This window comes from Seriola dumerili, unplaced genomic scaffold, assembly GCF_002260705.1.
Source record: "Seriola dumerili isolate Sdu_G_001 unplaced genomic scaffold, Sdu_1.0 BDQW01000149.1, whole genome shotgun sequence".
Lineage (NCBI taxonomy): Eukaryota > Metazoa > Chordata > Actinopteri > Carangiformes > Carangidae > Seriola > Seriola dumerili.
Window position 1 is genome coordinate 24,483,558 of NW_019174404.1, and position 19,567 is coordinate 24,503,124.

The 19,567-nt window shown below is 37.9% G+C and overlaps 1 protein-coding gene across 9 annotated transcripts in view; it reads right to left on the reverse strand.

The window, feature by feature from the left end:
- The window catches only part of nrxn3 (neurexin 3), a 266,887-nt gene that overhangs the window by 150,834 nt on the left and 96,486 nt on the right, over nucleotides 1-19,567 (reverse strand). For all 9 annotated transcript variants that reach the window (XR_002665284.1, XR_002665283.1, XR_002665282.1 and 6 more), the window contains 2 exons: nucleotides 8,680-8,981; nucleotides 2,448-2,609 (listed from right to left, as the gene is read on the reverse strand). Coding sequence is in view for 6 of the 9 variants with exons in the window: in XM_022750982.1 (XP_022606703.1) it covers nucleotides 2,448-2,609; nucleotides 8,680-8,981 (464 nt within the window). In the remaining 3 variants the exon portion in view is untranslated. The remainder of the gene's footprint in view (nucleotides 1-2,447; nucleotides 2,610-8,679; nucleotides 8,982-19,567) is intronic.

Consider the following 19,567-nt stretch of genomic DNA (forward strand, 5'->3'; position numbering starts at 1 on the left):
TGTGTGTGTGTGTGTGTGTGTGTGTGTGTGTGTGTGTGTGTGTGTGGGTTCACTCAATGGGACATTTTTTACAGTCAAAATTGGTATGAAAAAAAAATTTCAAGACAACTCAGGTCCCTTAAAAACAACATGAATTGCAAAGGGAAAGCAGCAAATTCATTCATCACATTTCTGTTTCTGTCTCTTCTGCAAACTGTTTCTCTTATCTTAACCTACAGTATGTAAGCATTCAGGTCATCAGTATGATCTGGAGTTTCTTGAGGAACTCTATTTGTATAAAAAATATTTGTAAATACATGAATAATATAAAATTGTACTAACTGACATGTATTGCTGAAGACAGTGTTACATTTTTTCTTTGTGTGTGAAATGGCAACAGTTGAACAAACAGGATATGAATGTTATTTGACACTTAACCTTGCACTGCTTCTGCTCAAGTCATGAAAAAAGGGTTGAAGTGTCAATTGAAACGTAAACAATGAAATGAGTTTGAGGTGGTTGTGAACTGCACCTTTAGGACACACCCCCCTATGTCACACTCACACAGCCCCAGAAGGATGAATGGCTGATATGCACTATGACGCGTTCTCACAAGCTGACACACACGCAGGGGAAGGGGTCAGCCCGGCCAGAGGAAGGGGTCAACCCGTTAGAGACTAGTGTCTGTCACTTGCCTGCCAACCACTGGCAGCTAGTAAAAAGTCTGACATTTGTTGGGCTGCTTTCCTTACAGATTGTAGTCCATGGTACAAGAGGAGGCAGCCACACCAAACAGATAAACTGTAAACAGTAATCTCAGAGCTGACAGCACTTGAAGCAGAATGAGAAGATCAAGAAGTGAAAGATATAGAAATGTGGGTTTCCCTAGAACTGTGGACATGCATGTGAGGATAGGAGATGAAATGTAAAGTAAATTCAAGTTTAAGCATTGCATTCTGTTGAATTGTCATTTGGTATGTAAGTGCTGAAAGCAGTTGAAATGTCATTTAAAGTATGTACAGTGGTTAATTCAAACACCTTGAACAATTTATTGCCAATAACACAGATCAAATAGCATGTTAGAGTGTGAGTGACAGAACAGGAAGCTGAATGCACTGGTATGAAACATAGGTGCACTTTAAAAGGTTGCAGAAGTTTTCAACATTGGTGTCAATGGAAAACTTGAGAGCCCAACGATTCACTATGAAGCTTTCTATTCTGTTTCTTGGGTAATTACATTGTGCGAAAGAAGTTTAAAAATATCAATATTTTAGTTTTTATAATGAGTCGTGTAATGAGGGAATATGTTTGTTTTTTTTTGGTGTATGAAAGCACTTGCACAGAAATATCTGTAAGGAAATACAAATACATTAGTTTTGATGACCTGTGTTTTTATACTTTTACTTTTATAAATTTCTTTCCATGTAAACCTGTCCTGATGCCAGAGTGGCCGTTGGGAGAACTGAGACTTTTCCAGATGGGCCGTTACACAAACTTGGCCAGTGGTTCAATGTGAAAAAAATAAAACAGAGAGAGACAAAGAAAGAGAGAGAGAGAGAGAGAGAGAGAGAGAGCAAGAAGAAGATATATCTGGCTGTATTATGGCTGTGTGGCGTCACTCTGATTCTATGTGATCATCATCTCCCTCATGTCTGTCTCTCTCTACAGCCAATCACATTGTGTTTAGTCATTTAAAAAGTTCATTTGAAAAAAAAAATGTGACTGAAAATCTCAGAAAAAGAAGATGAAATCCAGAAAAATCCAGTAAAATCCAGATGCTTCAAACAGTTGTTCATCTATCAGCAGTAACTTTGCAGACAACAGAGAGGAGGAGCAGAGCAGTAGAATGGGTTCAAGACCACGGCTCCCAGTACAGCTCCCAATGACTCGAGTATAAACATCAGTCAAGTTTTACAGCATACTGTTAGCAGTAGGTAGAAGACAATAGGACGCTTCTGTGAGTTTATTAAACACTTCATTATATTAAACGCACATCACTGCCACTGCTCTCATCAATCCCATGTTCAGACACTTTGGCAAACAGCTCTGATGAACCCACTGTACACTACCAGCACCAAACAGTTGACAGGCAAAGTTCAGAACATCTAAACAGCTAGATTTTACTTAGAGACAAACAGTGATTAGACTGACTACTCCCACTTTTGTCCAGTGAACAGAAACATGACTAATGTTGCTCCCAGTCCTGCAGACAGGGAATAATGCTTCTTTTAGTCTTCTTTTGCCCCCATTTGCAAAAAATATATCACTGCAACTTCATGTAAACCCACTGTGAAGTGCATCCTCTCAATAAATGCCTCTTTCTTAATTTTATATCTCAAATAATATACTAGAAAAAAAAAACTAGGTCTAAAAGACCTAATATTTACTGGAAATTGAAAATCCATTTAATATGCATGCATCAGCACCATATTTCACTCTGACAGTAAACAATGAATAAGGTACTTTACCTCCTTCAGACAGCCCATGAAGTTGTTGCTGACTGGAGATCCAGGCAGGTCAGCAGTGCTGGGGCTTCCACCCACATAGAAGAAGTCATCAGAGCCCAACATGGTGTAGTCTTCCTGGGTGTAACCCGTGGTGGTCAGAATTCCATCCACTGATATTGTCACCTGAGAGTGAGGAATGAAATTAATTTTTCTTGGATTCGAAGGATAAAGGTGGTTTACAGTGTACTGGTCTCAGGTCTATGTAAATCATAAATCTCACACCTGGTGATGTGTTTACCTGTGTTATGGATCAAAGAAGAAAATGTGCCAGCCCATATTTTTTATTTATTTTTGAGTCAGTTAGATGTTGAAACTATTGATAGGTATGAATGGTTAGTAAAATTTCAAAACAAAATGTTAACTAAACATGCATTTATCCACAAACCAGTTTACCCCAATCTAAATAAGTGAGGAAGGAAAGAAACTAATACAGGCAAAGACAAAAAACAGACACAAACGTACAGAAAGGAGGGAGGAGTTTATGTCACAACACATGCAGGATGCACAGAATGGCAGACCAACACTGCAGGATATCAGTCTGGGAACAATGAAGTGCAGTAAAAGTTTACTGTTGACTTTGATCTGTGACTTTTCAGCAGACGTGGAAAGAAACAAAGAACATTCATTCAAGTTATGCACTTTAAGCTGTCAAATAAATGTAGTGGTAAAGAAGTAAGCAGCATCCTCAACAGCTACAGTTACAGATCAAGATTTCAAAACATTTATAAGATAAGATACAGTGGTATTGATAAAACTACACTAATCTACATAAAGTAATGATAGTTTGTTCAATCTCGCCTTGAAATGTTGCTTACATGTTAATTCAAAACTAATGATAATCCTCTAACACTGCATAATAATACATAATTATTTTTAAACATTATTATATGTTTAATTAATTGTATTTTCAGTACATTTTGCTGATAATAATCATAAAAGTTTGAATGTTTGTCATGAGTATTTGTACTAAGTTGAATAAGTAATGAACTGAAATGATTCTTATACTTCTCTGTTCTATTTTAGACTGATATTCAAGGATTACAATCGTGTATCATTTTTTCAGGTGGTGGATTAAATACCACTCTGTTCCACAGGAGGCCAAGATAAAGCAAAACAAATGGGTGGTATTTTCAGCTAAAAGTTGAGAATTCTTAGCATTCAGCTGTTGCTTTGCTTAACTAAGAGCTGTACTGAAACCACATACCCAAGTGTTTCTGTACAGTGATGCGTCATCTACAGTAAAACCAGAACTGGCCCTTTGTCATTGTTTATCATCTCCTAAGTTTTCCTTGGTCACAGACCATCTAAAATATTCAGGGACTTTTGTTTCCAAACATAAATATCTGTTGTACTGTAATGCTTTGTGAACTTACTCTTTCATATCTCTCCTAGTGTGTCAGTCCCTCCAGAAAGTAGCGATGTTGCGATTGCAATAATTGACGCAAATACAACCAATTCCTGTGAATTTTTCCAATCACCGCAATTTTTGCGCAAATTTGATCAAAAATCATCAGTTTCCCATGAGTTGAACCAATCACAGCAGTCCCTGATCAAAACCTTGATGTATGTCACCAAACTCACTTCCTTGTTTCTGGTGTTGAAGCATGTTGTGAAGCTGAAGACATGTGTGACATAAACATCTCACATTTACCAACAAACATTACTGTTAAAAACCGTGTAAAGCAATTCAGAGATGTTTTACATGAACATGGGTTAAATAGTTTTGTACTGCTGCAACATTGTGGTGGAACCATAGGTGTAGAGCTGCTTGAACCACTAGAATGACGCTCTGCTACTTTAATTCTCCTGATGAAATAAAATATCTACAGTTCACATAATCCGGTTGAAATTTATTTACATTTTAAGCAGTTGAAGATCCGATCATCACTAAAGAGTCATGGGCTAATAAAAACAAATGGGCAAAGTTGTCATATTGACATTTAAGGTGTATTGACTGATTTCCAAATGTCCATCATGCGCTGAGTAATACTCAAAAAAAAATTCCACTAGCCTCTGAGTTGCTCAGTGAATTAAATCATTAATTAGTAAAGATGAAAAGACAGAAAACACCCTTTATAAAAAAAAGCTATCGCACAATCAGATATTTTAGCTACAACAATCCCAAAGAAGCCAGTGAAATCCTGGAGGGACTGGTCTATAATTACTGTACAGCCAAAATGCTTGTAGTGTTTGTGGAATTGGTAGTTATCCAGTTTTCTCCTACAGTGTGGGTTGCTTTGTAATTTCACTTGTTCAGGAGTATGAATGAAGAAGACAGTTTAGTGTGAGGAGGATTCAGTCCATGTTAGGCCATGCATATAGTGTACATGAGACATTTGTCAGAGTGTGGATTTTGTTTTTTGTATACTTCTGGCCACCATAAACATTTAAATTAGAGAATCTAGAATGAAGCAGATTTAGTAAAACCCTTGCAGCACCTAGAAGCAAAAGTGATGATGGGAGACCAAAAAAGAGGAGTGGATTGAAAAGAAAAGCATAAAAGCAATGTGAGTGGAAGAACCAGGTGAAGATGGAGAGGCAAGGACAGTAAAGCAAACATTTTGGAATGGTATCTAGATGTGTAGAAGTCTTAAAGAAGGCAAGGAGAGAACTACACAGCAAACCAAAAATGACAATAAGAATGATATCTACCACACAATGGAGTTTGTTGACCATAAGGGGTCCAATGTCTGTTTGCTTTGCAGAAAGGTGGGGTTAGTTAGTAAACAGTGGATTTATTAATATAAAGCAAATTAAATGAAAACCAAATGATGAAAAGTGAGGGGGTTAGTTCACATGTTAGTAAAAACTTGTTTATTTTGAATACTTTTAAGAGAAGTTGTACCATTCCAAACAATGGTAGAGGTGAACAGGTAGAAACAGAGGCAAGATTGAAAGGACTGGCCTTGTTTCCCAAAGACATCCAAAAATGTTTCATGACATTAATTTCCCAAGGCTCAAAAGTAATTTAAAGGAATTGGACCACACAAATGCCCCCCTAAAATCCTGAGCCCTCACAGACTTCAGTAATGTGACTGGGTAAGTGAATGAGTTTCCTCGAAATGGTATAAATAGGAATGGGCCAGGACTTTGTGACATATCATTTTACCCTGACAAGACCAAACTTTTCTTTTAATGTTAGGGTCGGTTGTTTTTCTTATGCTTTCAGGCTTCCCCTTCCCCATATTTAGCATCACAATGCTAGCTATGAACTGTGGATAATTCCCTCAGGCAAGGTCTGCAGAAATACTGAATATGGAAAGTGTCCATTTAGGGCTCAAAATTTCTGTGAGACAGCCCTTATGCACTCAATGGTTTGACAGCGAACAGACCTAAGCCTTCACAGATTTACCAGGAATGTTCCTCAAAGTCTGGGACTCCATGAGTGTGGACATTGTTTGTTTTCTAGAGAATCCCAAGCCAATCATGGTATATTGGGTAAAATAAACCCAATGAAATGGAGATCCTTTATTTAATTTACTGTTTTCTCCCCTACACTCTACTGGTGTTGCAGCTGTTCTTCTTTATATTGTTCAGCATTTCACTCACTTCATACATAAAATGTGAAAAATTATTTAGGTTTGGGACTTTCAGGTCTGACACCTGGATTGGCAAAATGCATAGATTTGCTAAACTCGTGAACAAATCCACTATAAAATATTTATCTCCCTTATCTCCTTCTTAAAGAGCAGTGTATAAAACATTCAGGTAGCAGTTTCTTATTGTTATCCTGCACTGAGCATCAGGTAAATGACACATGTCACTAACTATCACTAATTAATATTACTATATTAATTGAAACTTGGGAGGAACTCCACTCTGTAATACTACTGTAATCACAGGTGGGCTGAGTGTTTTTAGCATTTGAACAACATCAAAGTAAAGTATCTGGTTGAAAAGAAAAGTAAATTAAAGCCATTATCTGTAAGCATATAAATTATCATGTCAGATATACTGTATTTTTGATAAAATTGCATATCCTTAGCTACCTTCTATTTTTGCTATGTATACTGAGTGTCTTTGGCACAGAAATTATTTTGGAGATTAAATTTCTATCAGATCTCATATTAAGGTTGTACCTCATGTGCACTGGGCAGCCGTGTCAGTTAGGTAAATCAAAGTATTGGCACAGACACCCAATATTAAAGGACTCAGATCAGGATCTGGGCCAAAAAAAGATCTGATCAGGACTTCTATAGTCGGAAAAGACCCAGGACAAGTATTGTCCATTCTTTTTTATTCATCCAGATCAAACGGGATTTACCGAAGGCAGACGATAAATATATCTCTATCAAAATAACTCTTAAGACAATCATCCTTTCACTAGACACAGATAAAGCATTTGAGAAAGTAAAGTGGACATTTCTTATAAAAACTGTGGAAAATTTGTTTTTGGAGAGTCATTTATACAATTGATTAAACACTCTACACCAGACCTCGGCAGCAATCATGAATAACAATCTAATCTCAGAATCTCAAAATTTCACACTCCACACAGTAACCAGACAAGGATGTCCACTTTAACCTTCATTATTTGCAGTCTTTGTTGAACCATTCGTGTCAGAAACATGCCAACATCACAGGCATCCACACTAATGAGATAACACAGAAAAGTAGCCTATATGCAGATGATGTACTCCTATTCCTACAAAATCCAAACAAATCAATCACTGAAAACAGAACAGAAAAACCATCAATATATTTTTCAACATTTCTGATTACACAATAAACTGGAATAAATCCACCATCCTACAAACAAATAGAGATAGCTGTCACACTACATCACAAATTCCCAACTTACCACCCAGCACTGGCAATATCACATATTTACGTATAAAATTCTGTGTTCTGAGTTGTTCCATCTGAACTTGGCTCCACTACTAAAAACAATACAAGACAAATGCAATCAATGGATAACACTACCACTCTCTAGTATAGGACATATTGCCACAATAAAGATGATGGAATTACCAAGACTCAATTGCATGTTCATAATGATCCCAACCCACATCAAAATGGTTTAACATATCAGATACACTTTATTGCATTTTATTGGAAAAAAAAAGCCAGATGACAGGTATATTATTTACCTTTAATTGAATGAAATTAATGCATTAGACAGGGTGTAATATTGTCATGGGTCACTTAAGACCGGAGGTGTGCACATCAATGCACCGGTAATAATAATATCATATCATACCATATCATTAAAGTGATAGTTCTGGTTATTTGATGTGGGGCTGTTTGGGGTAGTTATCTATAGTTAGCGTATTAACTGCAGTAGTTTTGGATGAGCATTGAATTACCGTATTCCCACGAACAAGCGCACCTACGCTTACCTCTGTCTGACTCAAACATCTGATCTGCAGAGTCATACAGTGTGCGCCATAGGTGCGCTAGTGCATAGTAAAGGTCTGAGGGCAGATAAAGTGATAAAAATATTCAGAATAAAGTGAATACTCAAACTGATATTAGTTTTTTTCTGTGGTATTTTTTTAAGTGGCTAAAACACATTTTTCTGCTGTCCCCATCCACAGCAGCTCATCACTCAGTTTCTTTGCTGGTGCTCCTGCTGCTTCTCTAAAATGAGAGCTGATCTAAATCTACTGCAAGTAATTCACTGACTATAGATAAGTACCTCATACAATCCCACATCAGATAACTATCACTTTAACATATAATTGCAAAAACACTTACAAGGACAATTTTTCTGCATTATTAGTGGGCTACTTTCACTTTTACTGTAGTTAGATATTGCTGATAATACTTACATACTTTTGCTTAACTAATTTTCAAAGCAAGACTTATATTTGTAATGAAGCTTTGAGATTTAGTATTATGACATTTGTTAGGGGTAGACAGATTTACACCACTTACCAATTACAAACCATTTTTACAGTGCTGACCTTTGAGAGAAGGGTCAGCAGAAGAGCCCAAAGTTAATGAAGCTATATTATTAGCTGTGGCACACCATCCAATTTCCCTTGGACCCTTTGTTATTGTGTATAAATTGCTCAGTCTACAGGCGCAAGGCGTGATCTGTCAATCATGAAGTGAGCATGGATGTGCTTCAGCCCAGTTTTTTTTTTTTTTATGGGGAAAAACATGTTATTTGTGTGGAGAAGGAATTAAAATAAGGAATCTTAGCAGCTACTACAACATTCATTTTTTCACATAATACACTGTGTCTTACCTGTCGAAGGTTGCGGGTCACTTTGACTTCATGCCAAGAATTGTCATTGAATTTCCCATTGACTGGCTCCACGATTGCCTCAAAGGCTCCAGAGCCAAGGTTGATAACAAGGGAGACAGCGCCGTCCTTCAGGGCGAGGTTGACATAGTCAGCTGACTTGCCAGTGTGAAGGATAAGGCCATTGCGCTGCCATGTCTTGAAGGAGAGCGTGATCTCATCACTACTGCTCTGGATGGGGTTCTGGGAGAGATCGTAGCAGAAGTACTCTGAGCCACGGAAAGTGGCGACATTCTCTTCCCTTGCTGTGGTGGGACGACAAAAAGACAAAAGGTATTGGGAACAGTATATTTTCAGTAAACGGAAAGAATGACAGATTCAAATTAGGGATAAAATTCAACCAATAATTTCTTCAGAAGGGTCATATTGTGCAACCAAGCATTGATCTGATCAATACATCTATCTCTGAAATTTTACTGTAGATGAAGACATCGAGGACATTTAAACAGTAGAGCAATGAAAACAGCAGTCTTGGCTTTTAATAGTTTCCTCAGCATCATGGCTTTAATTAAATCCCAAAACAAAAGTTTTTCTTAAATCTCTTGTTGCAGGTCCTGATCAAGATTCAATTCCTGTCACAGCAAGTCTCAAATCAGGTCTCAACTCCTTGAGAAAAGGTACAAGTGAAATTTCAAGTCTTTATAAGACTATTTCAAGTCAGTTGCAAATCTTTTATGTGTGTGAATGCTTGATGATTTACTTGACATCACGTTTAAACAAGTTGCTGTTTTTGTCTTGACCACAACAGTGGTGCCAGCCCTATAATCATGAATGTCTCTGAATGACTGACTAAGTGATAGAGTTGAGTGAGTTGGAGTTTCCCCATTGGCCATTGCTCAAAATAAATTTCCACAAACAGTTTCTATTGAGGGGATGTTATCGGCCTGCACTGTTGCCAACATAGTGCATTTGTTACTGGATTTAGATTTTTTTCAAAAAAGCACCTAGCAACAAGTGACTTTTTAGACAAACCATAGCTACACAGAAGAGAGTCACCATTGTCCTTTTCAGCCAATCAAAAGCAATTAATCAGAATTGTTTGCACATATGTGAACCCTCCAAATGAACTTAGAACCCTCTAAAGCTTCAAGTCTATATTGTAGCCCGCTTAATTCTGTGCATTGTGAACACAATGTGCTCCAGGTTCACTTTGCCCTTGGCTATTGTATTTTAGCCCTGCTGTAGACAGATCACATAATACTGCACTACAAAAATGAAATCTAACCATAATCCAAACCAACTGTCTGAGCACTCCAGAGGAACTGCAAACAGAAAGAGGACTGAGCGTAAGTGGACTATAAACTAAACTGGGACCTCATTCAAATGAACTCACAATGTGAACGCAAAAACAACTGAGTCTCTTTTCTGTTGGCCACTTTAACAAGAACTATATGTGAAAGCACTCTAATATTCTTTCACATCTAACTCTCTCTGAGTGATGATTCTATTCCTTACGTGCACTGTAAACCCAAATGCTCAAGTACTGTAAACTTAAAATTTGTTAAAAATTTCTACTAACTTAAAAATGTTGAGTGCCAGTAGCATTTTCCTTCTTTTGTGTTTATTAAACTGATTATTTTTGATTAATGTGAACTTTTTTGCAGGTTATGTAACCACTATATTAAATAATTAATTCATAGTTACTCAAAACTCTACAGTTTAAACATGGTTTTTTGTCTTATTTTGAAAGGATACATTAACTACATGTGTAAATAAGATACAATTAATATTAGAATATTATACTATACATGTGTATGTGTGTATATATGTATATGTGTATATATATATATATATATATATATACACACACACACACACACACACACACACACAGGGTGGTGAGGGGGTGGTCCTCAAGCCACTCACTTTATGCTTTTGAGAACATCTGGGAACATGAATAAAAAGTGATGTTAAAATCATGTAAAAGTCGGCTCTAATACATTCCTAAAGACTTGGTACTTGACTCGTCTCTCTTCTCTACCGGAAGTATGTACACGATTTTATTTTGTAGTATTTGCGAGCACTTCCTCGAGCAGAGACTGCAGCGGTTTGGTAACTCTCGGCGCCATCGGATTAATTGTAAGTATTCAACATAAAACTTGTTTAAATGTTTGTTAGAAGGTACAACATGTTTTTAAACGGACAACGTGAGTCACATTAGCCATGTAACACAGCTCACTGTTAGGTTAGCAATTAAGCTAACAAGCAAAGTCAGGATGTAGTTGAAAAAATTCGAAATCTGTGTTGGAGCTGTGCCAGCGTTGTGAGTGAAGCAGAATGCGAACGATAGCACCAGGTGTTATACCTTAGCCATGTTGGCTTAACCCGTGTAAGTGAAATTAACTGGTTAAATTAAATGGAATTTGTTTTGTTTGTGATTGCTAAAAAATTTATAATTTTGCAGTGGCTTTAATCAAAATAAGACTGGCGATTTGCGGAGTTTTATGTAACCTAAAACTGTGAGGATAGTGTTAAGTTCAAACTGCAAGGAAAAAGGCTTGTTGGTTGACACTGTGTTTGTGTCATGTGTGCAGGAACTTATTTTCGCCAGGGAGTGCTGTACAGTATAAATGTGCACGCATGATATCTGCAAGGGCTTACACACTTTCCTTAAGCTCCATAGCTTCAGTGAACAATACAGATGCTGCCTTAGGTGCTACTGTATCTCTGGCCCCATTGATTAGCTCCCGCTAACGTTACCGCTAAATCTCTCCCCAAGTTTAACTGACCTGGCTGGCCTGGGCCACATTGGGTGCTGATCGCACGTGATTGTTACCGTGCTGCTGCTGCTGCCAGCTCAACTTTCCACATAGAGTTTTGACGAAGTGTTTTTTGTTTACCACTTTCCATGGATAAGTGATAACTCTCTTGTCCTGTATGATTAGATATGTTTGAGTTATGAATGCTTGCTAGCTAGCTAATGATCCTAGGTTGTCTATCAGCATTATATAGCTAACTTGTTAACTTGCTTTGTTTTAATCAATGTTAGTGTATTTAGTTGTACTCTACTAGTATGAGGAATATGACTGCAGTTTTGGTTAATTCTGGTGGAGGTTTAAACTTAATGGCAGATGTCCTGTAAAAACATTTTTTCTTGTGTTTTCAGGTTGCTGCCCAGAATATGACTTGGCACTGTAAGTTGTGTTCAGCTTTTTTCACCACTAGAACATATTTATTTAAACACTTTAGACTGCAGCACAGCTACTTTTCAAGAATTTGCCCACTGCCATGCCTCCATGATGATTGCATGTGTACATTTCAGACACTTAGTGCACTGAGTACTCATTTGTCAAGATACCATACTCCAGAACATAGCAGCAGTGCAGGGCAGATTCATGAATCTGTGACATTCAAGTGCCCTTTATGCTCATATCAGCAACTTTTTTCTGAGTCTGTACTCCTTAGACACATAAGAACACACTTAAAAAAGCATGAAACAGTGACATGCCCATACAATGATTGTAACTATAGCACAAATGTAAACTACTCATTTAATTCCCATAAAAGTAGAGTGCACCATGTGAGTCTTGTATCAGACTTTTGTAATGACATTGTCTATGAGCATACTAAGAATCTCCAAGCCACTAGCTCTGACGTCACTGGTGATTTGTATGAGTGTCCAGTTCAGAGCACAGAAAAAGAAGAAGATGAGCAGTGGGATACTTTGAAACTAAAAAATCAGCTCAAACTTAATGCAGTTTCTTTATTTCTAAAGATGCAGGCTATCCTTCATGTGTCAAACACAGCTCAAAAGAAATAGTGGACCACTTGAATAAGATCTTCTCTTTATCTGAGCCATTGATCAAGGAGGCAGTTAATGATATATTGCAGAGATATGGTCACAGTATTACAGATTCCACACTCAATGAAGTTGTCAGTGCTGTCATGGACTCTAATGTTGTATTTAGCGCGACTTCCAAAGGTGCAGAGTTGTCCTCTTGTAAGCAAAGAAAGACATTTATAGAGCACAACTATCCATTAGTAATGCCAGTAGAGTACCATTTAGAGCCACCTGGTCATACCATTATGTATGTTCCAATCCTTCAAATGATTCAGGAACTGTTTAAAAACACAGACATCCTAAGCAAGATCAGACAACCAAACACTGAACCAGGTTATGTGTCATTTCGTGATGGCTCTCATTTCCGTGAGAATGAGTTACTCTCAATAGAAGATCTACACCTAGCAATCCAGGTATATATTGATGAGCTTGAAATTGCTAACCCTCTTTGCACATCACGTAAAATCTACAAACTTTGTGCTGTATACTGGGTCCTTGTAAATGTGCCACCCAAATACCGATCAATAATGCACACTATACAACTAGCTGTGCTAGCTAAAGTGACAGACCTCCAGAAATATGAATATGCAGCTGTACTTGCTCCACTGGTTTGTGATGTTCACACTCTTGAACAGGATGGCTTGTTTATTGAATCTGTTGGTCAGAATGTGAAAGGCACCATCTTTCGTGTTTCTGCTGACAATCTGGCTGCTCATGGATTAGGTGGCTTTTTGGAGTCATTCAGAGCAGATTATGTTTGCAGATTCTGTATGGCCACAAGTGAACAGTTTCAAGCAACTGAGGTCAAAGAGGAAGAGTTTGTTCAGAGAACCAAAGCCAGTCATGACCTTCATGTACAAAATGTCCTCAAAGATGAGAGTTTGAGCAGCCAATTTGGGGTTAAAGGTGATTGTGTTCTGCGTGAGTCACTTCATTACTTCCACCCCATCACAGGTTTTCCTCCAGATCTACTACATGATCTTTTGGAAGGAATCATTCCAGTTGAGCTTGCTCTTTGCATTAAAGAAATGATTCGTCTTAAGTACTTCAGTTTAGAGTACTTGAACCAAAGGATCACATCATTCCCATATCAGCACACTGATAAAGTAAATAAACCTCATCCAATTCCCAAAACATTCATGACTCGGGGAACAATAGGAGGCAATGGGCATGAAAATGCCACTCTGCTCAGACTACTTCCATAACTTGTAGACAGTAAAGTACCAGAGGGTAATGCTGCATGGGAGGTTTTGATGGAATTAAAAGAGGTGGTTTAGCATTGTGCCCATCTTTTACTGATGAAACCTTGGACTATTTTGTTTGCAAAATCAGTGACCACAGACAGATACTGCAAGAAGCTTTCCCTGAGTTTAGGCTTCGTCCTAAACATCACTATGTGGAGCATTATCCCACCTTAGTTAAGTGCTTTGGGCCCCTAGTGCATGTTTGGACCATGCGATTCGAGGCCAAACATCGCTTCTTCAAGAGAGTGGTGCATGACGCTCAAAACTTCAAAAATATTTTGAAGACACTAGCAATCAGACACCAACACATGATGGCATATCACGTTGGTGCACCATAATTTTTCAAGCCAAAAACACAAACATCCAGGGTTTACTCTGTTTTGGTTTCAGCTCTACTAGAAGTAGTTCAGGCTCACATTAGAGGACAAACAACTAGTGACACAGTCTACCATACATCAAAGGTGACCATTGATGGCACAGACTATACCAGTGGAATGTTTGTGTCAGTTGGAGTCAGTGGGGGGGCTGTCTAAATTTTGCAGACTGGCACAGATCTACCTTGTGAATCATAATGTTTCTTTTCTCTGTTGTGATAATGACTTCTGGTATGTAGAACATCTTCGGTCCTACGAGCTGTCAGCCACACAGGCAAGCCTGTCTATCCCCCTGCAATCTGAATTCAATGATACAGTCTCACTCTCTGCATACAAGATAGATGGCTTGCTGCTGTTGACTGCCAAGAGGTTCATACACGTGAGACAGGATTAAGACCACTCTATGGTAAGTAATTCTTCATAAATCAATAATTGTACCTTTATTAAAAATGTGCTCAGTATAATCAATCAGTATATACATGCATATACATAATCTGTATATTGGAATTTAATTCTTTGGTAACACATTCTATGAAGCACAAGTCTATAATGCATTATAAGCACATTCATATAACTAATAGCTAATGTTATGGTAGTTATAATGTACAGTGTAAGCCAGGTCTCAGAATCTTCTTTCAAACACTGTCACTTTGGCATGGAGGTAGAACTGCTGAACTTACAATACACCACGTTGATAATTCATAATACCTTCATAATACCTTCTGAATGTGCTTATAATACATTTTAGACACAACCTTCATTGAAAGTGTCACCCAATCTTTTAACTTCTCAAATGTCTCTTCATTTATTAGAGCAATGGCAACTGAAGCCCCACAAAACATGATCCTTCGTGTCATTGAGGCAGACCGCACTAGAAAATTAAAACTCAGCTCTCGTCCAGTCTCTGTTGATGCACTGATTAAGATTTTAAAAGAACAATTGGGTTTGGACTGTGACTTCAGTTTGCAATACGAAGATCCAGACTTTGATGGAAAACTCACTTCCCTAGTTGACATCGAGGAATTACCACAAAAAGCTTCTGTTCATATTTCATATGCACAAGATTCCAGTTCTGTTGCATCAACTGACACACTTTCAGAAGTGTCATCCCCAGAACGTCTAAGCAGATGGCCTCCAGGTCCTTTTCAAATTCCCACATTTGCATTTGACGTTGAGCTCACACTTCGAGATGGGAATACTGAATTTGAGAAGAATGGAAGACCTCTTCAGTTGGCAAGGGACCAAAAGCATGTTATTTTAGACAGACTTGCGTCTACCATATATGGTTTCAAGGCTTGCCCAAGTGATAAAGAGATAGCAATGGTAGCTGAAGCTCTTGTGACCAAACATCCCTGTTTAAGGGAAGCAGGATCTGACACTGGATGGAATGGCTGGAAGTTTAAAATGGGCAATTACAGAAACAAGATGAGAAGGGCTGGATGTCAGGAGGTCACTGTAAATGCTGGAAAAAGAAGCCGAAGAAACCCTGAGAATGAACCTTCACACTCCAACATCAAAAGACCCAAGCGTGCAGAAGTCAACTTTCTGCCCAGCTTTCCTCAAGGAGAGGATCCCTCAAGTCTTGAACATTTGAGGCAGGCCATTGTTGATGAAGTAAAGAAGACTGAGAGAAACCCACCCCTCATTAGTAGGATGATGCAGACCACATTTGCCTTGCGACGACAGACCATAGTGATGTCCTGCCCACCAGTTAAAGAGCTCATGGACCTCTGGCCTGCTCTTCATATGCAGTCTGAGGTAATATTGATCAACTCCTTTGCCTGTTTTCCCTTTGCCAGTACTGTATGTCACATTGTGTGTAGTGTTGCCTAATTTCATTCATCTTGAAATAAATAATTGCTGTTATTGTACTGTCCTTTGCTTAAATGTAGGTGTATGCAGAGTTCCAACGGAAAACCAACCAGAACCTGCCAAACACTTTCTATGCCGAGCTTGATCGCCACACTCCTCGTTTGATGACCTTATTCAGACAGAAGGCTTCCAAAGCTAGAAAGAATGCAGATGCTTTGGCTGACATTTTCAAAGTCCATGATGAACAGGTGATTATACATTTCACAGGTGAAATCTTTGTGTAATGTTGGAGTTAAGTTTAATGATTCAAATAAGTTTTGAATTCCACAATTGCTCCACTCCATAGTCTATGGTTTTGCCATTTCTCTGATTGCACCAGGTAAGTCAGTAGGTTATTAGTGGATTTATGTGCAGATATTATTGTGTTGGCAAATTGGTTGGGATTGTTTGGGTTTGCTTAGTAAACTTGTTACAGTATTTACACAATTTCAATCTTGAAATTACATGATGTCCACACAAGGCGTACTACTGTTCTCCATGCCCTTCCTGTGTATCTGCATGAGGAAGTCTCTGGATTTTTCAAAACATGTGTGGTAAGTCCCAGTAAAGAAGTATCAGGCCCATTGTACTGTATAATAACCCATTCATATTTTCATTTCATTTTCATTTATTTATGTATGAGGACAACACACATTAATATTTCTGTAATTGTGTCAGTGTTTCAATTGCAAACCTTGGGCAAGATGTTTTGAAACCTGAAGTGTCTTTTTGTGCCCACAAGGGCTTTTTTTGTAAATAATCGACAGTCACTGCAAAGAAAATCAAATGGCCATCATTAGCCTAGCGGTGGCACACTTAAAAGTCATCTCGCCTTCTCAGCGATAGAGAGCACAAAGCAGCAGAATGAACAGGGGTCTATAAGACTTGTGTACTCAGTGTTTTTTTTCTTTTTTATGACAGTCAGCTGTTAACAAAATTGCCACAGCCTTAGTGCCCATGTTTTTTTGAGGTAGATGTGATTAGTGTGTGATCTCCCTTTCAGTCTTTCAAGATGATATGGATGAGCCAGATCTGGGGGATGCATCAGTAGCCCTCCTTACAACCGTGAGCGATAATGCCACAAGTCCGGTTCACTACCACCCAGTGAAAATCTCTGTTGTCCTAGAAGGTGATGTGGTGGTCAACCTCCCCAGACTTGCTGATGCTTTCCTGGTAATGTTTGGCCTGATCTATGCACTACATCTCAGCTATCCCAAAGGACTGATCAACACTTTTGAATTCACACAGAAAATTTTACTTGGTCTGGATGACTGTAAACTATCACCCAGGCTACAGACTCTCAAAAATGACCTGATGATATACGTGTAACTCAAAATCTGTAAAGTGGTTGATTCTGGTGGCTCAGTCGGTCAGAGCATGTTCCACAACAAGAATATGTCATTGTCCTGTTCAACTGTTGTTCAAGTTGCTGCTCTACTCAAATGGTTTTTCAGTCAAGTGGTGCAAAGTACACACTGCCTTTGTACTTGTTAATGCAATAATATTGTTAAAATGATGTTGTATTAACAGTTTATATGCTATTCATGACATATAGTTGTTATAGGTGAACTATTTTAAGGTTTGGGAAGAAATTTTACCCAGAAGAGAAAATTCTTCATTGATACATTTTTGTGACTGAATAAACAAACTGTCCTCAAAGGACCATTTTAAGTTGCCACTTCTCCAACTTCAGTGTTCAGGGGACTTTTTCCCACTGAAGGATGGCTTTGTTTATTCAATCATGGAAAGATATCAAATAAATATTAGGAAGGGAAAATTCTCATATTAAGATAATGAAAACTTTGTTTGAATATTTTCCACTACTACATAGTGCACCTTAGAGTTTGAACCTGATGGCCAGAAGTAGGCTTCACACTGCTTTTGTACATAATAAAGTACAAATTTGATATTTTTGCACTTTTAGATTAGAGTTAATAGCAATTTATGTTTAAGTTAATGTACTACAGGTTTACAACCAGATGGGCCATTGCAAATGTTAATGTATATTTTATTTTTTTATTTCTGTCAAATATTTGTTTCAGATTGTGCTAAAAGACAGTGGGCAATAAAAAAGGTTCTACTCAACATTTGAATAGAAAAAAATATATGACTTGTACTTTTAATTTGATGGTTTTTTTTAAGTTAAGAGTACTCAATGTATTTAAGTCAATCAGCTGCCATAAATATTTTAAGTTTGGAGGTAAATGATTTTGAGTTTAATTAAGTCAATGTTTTTGAGTTATGGTTAATCAAAAGATTGAAGGAAGAAACTAAGAAATGTTAAGTTTATTGAACATGAAATATTGAGTTTTCATACTTAAAATTATTAAGTTCTGTTAAGTTAATTCAATGAGAAAGATAAATGAATATTCTAAGTAGCATATACTGAAAATATTTCAGTTGGCTTAATCGGTTATTTAATTTAACTATACTCAAAAAGTACATGTAACATAAACTCCAAATATTTAAGCTCTGATTCACTCAAACTTTTGAGTTCTGCTTACTTATTCGGGTTTGCAGTGTATGCTGCTGCTAAAACCCTGATTTTATAACAACGTTGTGGTTATAAAATCAGGGTTTTAGCAGCAGCAGAGCAGCAGCTTGAAGTGACTGCTGGTTAACATGTAGACTTAGTGAGCCACATTTTAGTCACTGTCTCAAACTTGTTTTGTTGTCTGACAACAGAAACAAAAACTTGCTGTATCGGGTTTGAGTCTGACCCAGGCCCTGCATGTCATTCCCTCTCTCTTTCTCTCTCTCCCCTGACTTTCCTGTCTGTCTGCACTATCACTGTAAAATAAAAATGCAGAAATGGCAAAAAATAATCTTAAAACATAAAAAAATATACATACTGTATATGTGTACACAGAGATAAAGGCTGAAACCAGCTGACACAAGGCAGATGACAGTTGTTTACAGCAGTGCCATAACAGTTTTCTATTTCCAAGTTACATAACATTGAGAAAGAAAATACACATTTTTAGCAGTTATGACTTGATAATTGAATGGCATCTGGGAACAACTTCACACCCCCTACTGGTGTGATCCTCACCTTCGATCAAGAAAATGTCCACCATGTGTGTCCTTCCTACCACCTTTCTACCTGAATCCAGAGGCCCTCCCCTCCTGCCATTGTTTACAACTGATAATGTATTTGCTGCCTCCTGTATCATTATTGACAACTGTCTGCCCCCTTTTTTGTTCCCCTTCTATCTCCAATGCATTACTGCATTACAATGGCTGGTTAAGTCTAGGAGTCCTGTATGCCCCCTGGTAAGTTGACCCCTTTGTAAATACCCTTTTCTTCAACAATTGATTAGTAATGGATCACAGTGCCTGTACTCATTGATGACAACCGTATTTAGATACAGTTGACCACCACCCCTTTGCTCAACTGTATAACTGTTGCTCTGCCCTTCCCTGGGTTCACTGTATTCTGGAATAAACTCACACCACTACTTTCCCGCCGTAATCGAGGGTTTGCTATAGTCTTGTTTTTTTACATTGTTAAGACAATGTTATATTGTTCGCAAGTTATACCAGGTCAAAACTTGAAGGTTTTCGCTTTGAAGTCTGGAGTC